Below are 9,064 nucleotides of genomic sequence, written 5' to 3' on the forward strand. Positions count from 1 at the left end.
TTCTACTATAATCCTTGAAGTGGTGGCCGATCAAGAGACTTGGATTTGGCATGTTTTTTGGAATGCCTGGATCTTTGAATGACATCAACGTTGTTAATCAGTCACCACTGATGAATAAGATTGCAAATGGTGAATTGCCACTGGTGCAGTTTGTAGCAAATGGCTGTGCATACAACTATGGCTACTATCTTGCAAATGGCATCTACCCAAAGTGGCAAACATTTGTGAAACCGTTGAAAAAACCAGAAGATAAGAAAAATCTTGATTTCCACAATGCTCAGGCGGCGGCTAGAAAAGATGTGGAGAGAGCTTTTGGGTTTTTGCAAGCCCAATTTGCTATTGTGAGAGGACCGGCTAGATTTTGGGATCAAAAGATGCTTTGGTACATCATGCACGCTTGTGTGATCATGCATAACATGATCATCGAGAATGAGCGTGGCCAAGATTTAGACTACTCTCACTATAAGCTCTTGAGACATCCCATGCGAGTGCGGCGGAGGGCTGCCAGGGTGGCCCGTTTTGTTGCCTCCTATCGTGCCATTCGACGTGCCGAAACGAATGATGATCTTCAGAAGGATCTCATCGAGGAGTGGTGGGCATAAAATGGCCGGCAAAGAGCATCATGATTTGTGCGTTTGATGTTATATTGTTGAACTATTTGTTGTATTGAAAGATAAACTATTTGTTTGAGTTGTAATAACGAAATTAAACTATTTATTGTTGATTTATTTTGTTTGTGTTCGATCTTCTTAGTTGTGTTTGGAATGCATATGTTGTTTGTGTTAGAGCGTGTGCAGTATTTTTGCAATGTCGGTTGGACGCGCACGCTAAACTTTACAGCGGCTGCTGGAGTCAGCACTTCGCGCCGCGCAAAACAGATGATCAAAACGCTGCAAACGCTTTTTTAACGCGCTAGGCGGCCGTTGGAGATGTTCTCAGCCGCTGTGAAGATGCCCCGGCTATTCGAGAAGAAGAAAAAGCAGCGGCCACCATAGCACATGAGCCTACCTACCCTCTAGTATTTCTCTTGCCTTTATCCGTCCCCTCCATCCCTAAAAACAAAATAAAAGAAATCGTCCCCTCCTCGTCGTCGCTGCCGTCGCTGAGTGCGAACTCCGTCGTGTCCTCCCCTCTCCCTCTCTCTATCCCCTCTCTCTCTCTCTCTCTCTCTCTCTGCTAATCTGAGTTCCTCGTTGAGAAGAGGAACCGAGGGGCGCGGCAGCGACTCCGCCCGTGATGGTCGCCCGCCGCGCTCTGTGGCGGACGCGGACATGCACAGCTCCTCCCCCTCCTCCGCCGCCGTCGCGTATTCTTCCTCGTCTCCATCACACCTCTCCCCAGTAGACGGCTTCCTCTGCGGTAATTATTAACCCGTCCGATCCACTTCTTCTTCTTGTTCTCCTTCCTGCTCCTGTGGGGAATTCCGTCGAGCACCTCGCTTACCCGCGTGATTTGGTCCATCAGTGAAGGAGGGGGTCGACGAGATGATCAAGCACGTCGCCAATGAGCCCTCCCTCGGGCTCTACTTCGTCCAGCAGCACGCTCAGGCATCCATGCCCATCCTCCTTGACGTCAAGGTCTGCTCTCCCTCTCAATTTGCTCTCTGTTCAGTGCCCATAACGATGATTGGCCTTTAAGCATGTTGCGTTGCGCATTGGCATTAGGATTTAGACCGGTTTGGATTTGACAGAAGTCACACACTGGGCTTGTATTGATTAAGGGAATCAGGTTGGGTAAGATTGGTTTGGGGGTGCATGTACAGGATACCATGGGATGGTTTCTCCACTATAGTGCTCGATTTTAGTATGATTCCTTTGTTAGATACTATTACGCAATTTGCACAATTCCTCGGATATGCAGCAATCTTGAATGTTGTGCGCATATAGGTTGAGCTGAGTGATATTTTTCTTCAATGTATGTTCTTTTTATGGAACAATGTCAAATTGATCACATCTTGCATGTGCAAGATGTAGTAGTATATGAAGTAATATACACTTATGGAACTAGAAGGAAAATGATTATGTACTCCCTGGAGTACGTACTCCCATATTCAATATACCACATAGATGAGTCCATTATACCTCTTTATCATTTTTAATATACTTCATTTATAATTACCAGATACTCCAAAGTGAGTTAAATGAAAAAAATTGCGCGAGTCCACATATTTTACAAAGTTCGCATATATACTGTTTTTTTCATATGTAAAAAGATATATTACAAAATATGTGTGCAAACGATATTATTGAAAATGATAAAGAGGTACAATAGATGCGTATACCAGGTATATTGAATATAGGAGTACATACTACCAGGAGTACAGAAAATGAGTCCGAACTAGAAAGGTTAATATGATGGGACCACACACTTCTATCATATGACCGACTCTTTGACTGGATTGGTCTGACAATCTTTAGTGCATCCATAGATAGGCTCATTCCAGACTTTATAAGACCATTTTAGTTGCAGAGCCAACTAGTCACCTACGTGCTAGCCAGTCCAGAGCCAATCCAAGTCAATTTCTGTTTAGCACTGGTGGAGCCTGGTTTGGAGAAAGCCAGCTTTAGCATTTAAATTGGTTTCTCTTTTCCAGCAACCTAGGTCCTTCTGCTTTTAAGTTGCCAAAACATGGTATGACTTGGATATCCATGAAGCTTCATTCACGATTGCAATAGCTTATTTGGGATCACTGTTCAGGCCGTTACTTTTTCTTTCTAAGTTCTAAAATGTCCTTTTCCTTCTACTCCCTCCATTCGAAATTAATTGAAGTTCTAGGTTTGTCCAATGTCAAATTTATTTAAGTTGATCAAGTTTATAGAAAAATATGGTAAGATCTACAACATCAATATACATAGCACGGAAGTATATTTTGTGAAGAATCTAATGAAATTAACTTGGTGTTCCAGATATCGATATATTTTCCCACAAACTTGGTCAAAACTTACACAAGTTTGACTTAGGATAAACCTAGAACTTCTATTAATTTGGGACGGAGGGAGTAGCACCATAAGTTTCAATACTGGCTGACATTTGCTAATTCTGAGTTCTTTAATGACTTGATCTGTTCTAGCACAAACCAAGCAGAGATTCTAACATGGCATTTCTGGTTCATCAGGGCAAGGTTACAGAAAAGACTCGTGAGATAACATTACACACTGAAGATATAGAGGATTCTATTTGTGCTGTGAGGTCCATGGCTGAGTTTGGACTTCCAATTGCTGATGATATGATAAAGGACATAAATAAATCTCTAAAGATAATGTCGAAGACCCAACCAAAGAAAGGGTAAGTATTTAGCAATCTTGAGGATTTCCTTCTGGTTTTTGTTTGATTACCTTGTGGCATTGAGCGGTCGGACCCTTCCCCGGACCCTGTGCAAGCGGGAGCTACATGCACCGGGCTGCCCCTCTACCTTGTGGCATTGATATGGTTCTGTTTTTTCGAACGTGATGTGGAGTCTCCTAGCAGGCTAGCATCCTGAAGTTCCTGCATTCATGCCATCTGTACACTAAAGTCACTGCATGCATTCATCCCATCCGTAGAATAGACACTCGTTCCTTTTTCATTTAGGAGCAGTCCATCTTTATGTATTACTAGATGATACCCCGCGCCTTGCAGTATATTTCAGTAAGATTTGATTATATGAACATGAATATTTGGATTAATAATATAAGAACTAAAACTTAAAATATATGTAATTTTAAAATATTGATTGAATATAATTAGCATAATATACTCCCTCCGTCCGAAAAAGCTTGTCCCAAGCTTGTTTCTCAAATGAATGTATCTAGCTAAACCTGGGAATAGTTTGACATCCAAACTAAATCCAACCCGAACTATAGGACTGCATGTCGATCATCCAAACCAAATCAAACCAAACTTTGTTGGCTAGAGTCTAGACCAAACCAAACTCTGAGTTATTCACTCAAACCAATCCAAACCGTCTCCTATTTTTGGATTGAATCCACAGATTCAAACCATAGACAAGTCCATATGCACATGCTTATCTAACGGACTGGTACTCTAGTAAGAATCCTCTACCGGAGTCAGCGATCGCAACACCAGGGAGGTAGAAGTAGAACTAGTTGATTTCACGCGCCATCACGCCGCTAGTGACGTCAAGCGTCGCGTAGCTGACCTTGCCGCAGTTGCTTGTCTTGCCATAGTCGCGCATCCTTGCCATCGACGTCCCATCGTTGCAGTGCCCTTTGGGTCATGCGGTGCCGTCGGGACCCCATCTCCTGGAGCTCCGGGATGGACGCCGCTGTCGTCGCACTCCACGCTGGCGCCGAGACGCCGAGGGCTTCGACCGCCGGGGACGCGCTCGCGGCAGCCTCCGCCTCTGCCCGGTGCAAACACCGGGACGAAAGTGAACTCGCGGCATGCGCTAGGCCTGGGTTATGCGCAAGCGCGCTTCCATCTCAAAATACTAGCTAGCGGCCACCTCCTTGCCTTGCGCCTAGTGTTGTGCCTTCGCGCGACCACCTTCCGGTGTTGTCTAATGATCGCGCGTGCAGGGTCGTGACAGAGGACTGTTCCTGTCGCTCCCGGAGCACCTTCTCGCCGACTGTGATTTCTTATCCTCCTCTTTTCTCCATGGTCGAGCAACCATAGCACGCCATTGCCGCATGTCTGGAGTCACGGCTCTGTTTTTCTTCTCCTAATTGATTTCCTGTACGCATTCTTGGCTTCTTGCCATGGATGGGGTTGTGGCTGATCGGCTGCCATCATTTTGTCACCGTATTCAGTGCGTAGAGCACCATGGAGAACTCTCTCTCTGCCTGTGTAGCCTTCTTCTCAACAGAGAGCTTGTGGCGATGCGCCGTCGAGGACTGTGGTCATGTGAATGACCGCCATGAGTGGAAGCGCTGGTCTCGTACAGTTTGGTCGCTGGATTTGGTTTTTGACCATGGGTTGAAACAGTCTGAAACCAATTTGTATGTGTCCAGACCGAACCAAACTAATCCAGTAATACGCAAAACCCAGATCACACCAGATTATGTTAGGGGCTCAGCCCATTCAATCCAATCCAAAGACAGTTTTGTAGGAAAACCGAACTGAAACTAAGGTTTCAATCCAAACTATTCCCAGGTTTATATCTAGCACTAACCTGGTGCTAGATACATCCATTTGAGGGACAAGTTTTTTCAGACAGAGGGAGTTATTACCTACACTCTGTTTTTATATGTGCTTCCAATAAGGTAGAAAACTTAAATATTCGACTTCTGCCCAATAAACCACTCAGGGATCTCGGCTTGATTAACCCTTAGCCCCCTGTTGTATCATATTATTGTGTGCACAAAGGCCATGCTCTTAATTTTTTTGTAGAGGAAGCTATCCTCTTTAGTTGGTTCTGAGAAGTGAATTATTGTGTCCAGGTTAACCCAGAACCCCATTTGGGGGTTCCAATCAGACAAAAGCTCGGAAGCATGGAACGATTTGGACGCAACTAATGGTGGAAGTAGCAAGAACTATTTGTCTTCCATGTTGAACACCGCAAAGCAAAAGGCATCGAGTCTCAGATGGCCACAGACTGATTTCGCTATGAACGATGGCGTTAGTGAGAAGTCAGTGTCATCTACAGCTCAGGAGTCGTCACAAGCCGGAGGACATGGTGCGTCAACACCCTCGGATGCAGAAAGGGACGAAGTCTCCATTTCAAGCCGATTGTTGGAAAATAAAAATGCAGGTACTATGAACCAGGGCCTGTCTGCTTCTGATATCTCCCACACGGCGGAGAGCTACAACAAGTTCAAAGAAGAACAGGAACTGAAACTGCAAGAGTGGCTCAGGGAGTCGAAAGAAGCTGACGATAATAGAGGTTGAGACTGTTGTACCAGCTCCGGTGTTTCCACCGCTGTCGGAGCACGTCAGAAATGAAAAACATGTCCAAACCTTGGAATATGTTTATGACCACAGATCTTTTTGTATTGATGATCAGTGTACATGTGCGGCGTCTCTGTAAACATTCGTGTTCACTTTGCAGCTGTTACATTGATATTCACAAGGCAGAGAGATCTCTCTCGAGTGTATTGTTGTATAACAGCCTGAATTACAGCAGAACATGTTTGTTATTGGTTTCTTTTTTTTGAATTGTTTGGATTGCTTACCACATATTTCATGTGGTAAATATGTTTGTTATTGTACTTGGGAGCTTGGAAGTGGTTTTTATATATAAACTGATGTGCCCTCTTGTGCCGAGATTCATGACGAGCTTGCTTTGGTTGTTGTGGGTTTTGGGTCTTCACCCGTCAGAGAAGAGATAGGAAGCCGTGAGCCTGTAGAAGTGAAATCGCGAGAGGGGAAAGTGTTGGCGTCCCAAGCAGCAGCGAGGGAAAATGTGTCGGCCTGGAACGTGCATCAGCACTCGACACAGGCGATGAAATTCTTCTTCCGGCGCGAGTTGGCTTTAAGATGGAAAAAGAGACCCCTATAATCTTGCCTCCATCTCATGAACTGCAGCCAGTTGTCATGGGCTTGCCAAGTTAGTGACACTGAAGTGCTACCTCTTGCTCTTGTGGAGTTGGCTTTGAGCAGTGAGCACCAGCTGGTGCAGAAACTTGGAGACCACATTTAGTACTGTAGTTGTTTTGGGTTCCAATTAGAGGAGGCTCACAACATTCACAAGTTAGTCAACTTGCAAACTTGCAGTTCACATTACTTTTTTTTACAATGATGGATTTCATTGACTCAAAATGAAGCATCAATGCGATACAAACACGATGAGTGTACATTCAATCTCTCCATGACTAAGATGTGCATGATCAACACCAACGCGCGCGCACACAAAGAATGACAATGGTTAAGAGCAAAGCAATACAAGATCAAAGCTATGACTGGGCAGGCAGTGGCAAAAGAAAAAAAAACTTCGAAACAATGGTCGACGAACTACAACAACCACCATCCGTGCTAATCATCTCTTGACATCACAGGGATAGCGAGAAACATTTGTCAGCAACAACGCCTCCAAGGGGGCGATGCTCAAGTACCACCGTCATCGGATCCAACCACGAAAGGTCAGATCATGGATTTCACCCTGAAGATCAAGTCTGAGCAAATCCTTCAACAAGGATACCGAGCAAAAAACACTACCATTGCCAGGCTACGTTGCACAGATACTTCTTTTTTGCATGGTAATACGTGTCTCATTTATAAAATAAAGATTCAGTTACAAGGCATGTAAGCACCAACATTACAAGACTGAAAAGATAAGATAATCCAATGCAAAAACCAGCGCCTGTTCCTCTCCTCTGGCACCACCGAAGCGGCCACCAAAGGAAAAAAAAACAGATCGCCTCTTCACCCGAGCTCGACGCGGCTCCATCGCTGATCAGCAGCTTTACGGACCTCGAAAGTAGTTTGCCAGAAGCAAACCCATTGTCGTTGAAAGAATCAGACCGAGGCAACATGTCCCCGGACACGCCATCGAACACTAGATCTGACACCCCCGCACGACAACGACGTCGAAGGAGGAAACCAGAACTGTCAGCCACCAACCACAAACCCAGCATGGGATGCACCATCTTCCAGCTGTCACTTGCGCAGACAACCGTCTGCGTGTACTCCTGGACGACAAAACCTCCCTGCTCTACCATGATGTCGGAGACAACGCCACAACAACGGGGACATAGCAGAAGGAGAGACACACCTGATGAAGTCGCCGCCGCCTTGCCGACACCATCCATGAACCCTAACACAGCCGATCTGAAGGATCGTCAAACACATGATGCCATCAACTCCGAGACGCCGCCATGAAGGGCACCACCGGTGTGGGAGTGAAGCCGAGGCAGATTTATTCGTCCGGGTGCCGCTCCCACCACCCCAACGGCGCACCATGACCTACAAATCTAAAACCTAACTACAGAGCGGAGGAACAGGGCCCCCCTCCCTCCTACCGCCGGAGCAGCCGGAGGGAGAGGGGGCCAACGCCCTGGCCGACTGAGATCGGAGGAAGAAAATCGCCTCCCTAGTCGCCTGGCGTGGCGGTGGCTACGGTAGGGAAGACGTACATATGCTCGATAGATTGCACAGATACTGCATAAAGCGCTCTTATCTAGCCAGATACTGCCCCGATACGTATCCTGTATGTATCCTTCAATTTATTGATTTTTAAAAAATGTTTGATATGCTTGGGATATAGCTGCATTACGTTTTGGATACGAGAAACACTTCGTTTTGACGTGAAAACCCCTTGACTCCCTCGTGGAGCCGCCACACGTCTCCATGACTTCTCAGCTCGTCGAGTCCTCTCCTCTCCTACATGTTCCTTCTGAATTCCAATCAAATCTCTGATTTGTCGCCACCTTGCCACTGGCTAGAGACTTGTGCGTGTTTGAAGGAAAACCACGACACTCATTTTGGAACAGAGGGACTACATATATACAAATGTATCCCCATATCACAATTTTTAGAAAATTAGCTCGGGTGTATCACCATATCGCGTTCTGATACATATTCAAGTATCCATGCAATATAGCTGTCATGTATAACTAATTAGGGTCAAATTTAGGGGTTTCACCCCAAAGCTCGAGATTGGTAACCAAATCAAAATTATCATGTGTTGTCGCCACCACTTTCCACGTCTGAGCAGCTACATGTGTACCACAGTTTAGATGTGAGATGCCACACAAGTGAAGATCATGCTCATACAAGTCAAGCCGCAACAAGTGTTAGTAGACACTAAAGGCTCGGAACGACGAAGGTCACCCTCGCAATCTCGTGACCAAGGGCTACCGGAGCAAAGAATGCCCATTGTAGCCTTCATCGAATAGTGTTAGGGCTTAGCCCGACCACTGGTCTCTAGCAGCGGGGAGGTAGTAGGCGAAAACTATGGAGAGGGGTGGAGGCATTAGCTCTGGGGAGATAGGAGGCAATTGTTAGGTTTCAGTACTTGATTTTGTGAAGAGTGAAATGATAACAATAAAGTGTCGTAGCACATGAGTTTTTGTGGTTGAGAGCAAGGCCCAGCTCTTTTGAAAGCAAGGCCCAGTCTATGCCAAAAAGAACTTGATTTGGATTGAAAACTCTTGAGAGGATTCTCTAGAATCCTGGTGCAATCCAAAAC

At 45.6% G+C, this 9,064-nt stretch overlaps 1 protein-coding gene across 1 annotated transcript; it reads left to right on the top strand.

The window, feature by feature from the left end:
* The first annotated feature begins 1,005 nt into the window (after positions 1 to 1,005).
* LOC123188637 (uncharacterized) lies at positions 1,006 to 6,210 on the top strand. Its single transcript, XM_044600837.1, has 4 exons — positions 1,006 to 1,359; positions 1,465 to 1,577; positions 3,116 to 3,285; positions 5,379 to 6,210. The coding sequence occupies exons 1-4, from the start codon at positions 1,272 to 1,274 to the stop codon at positions 5,824 to 5,826; spliced, it is 819 nt and encodes a 272-aa protein (XP_044456772.1). The 5' UTR covers positions 1,006 to 1,271; the 3' UTR covers positions 5,827 to 6,210.
* The last annotated feature ends 2,854 nt before the right edge of the window (positions 6,211 to 9,064 follow it).

This window comes from Triticum aestivum, chromosome 2A, assembly GCF_018294505.1.
Source record: "Triticum aestivum cultivar Chinese Spring chromosome 2A, IWGSC CS RefSeq v2.1, whole genome shotgun sequence".
NCBI lineage: Eukaryota > Viridiplantae > Streptophyta > Magnoliopsida > Poales > Poaceae > Triticum > Triticum aestivum.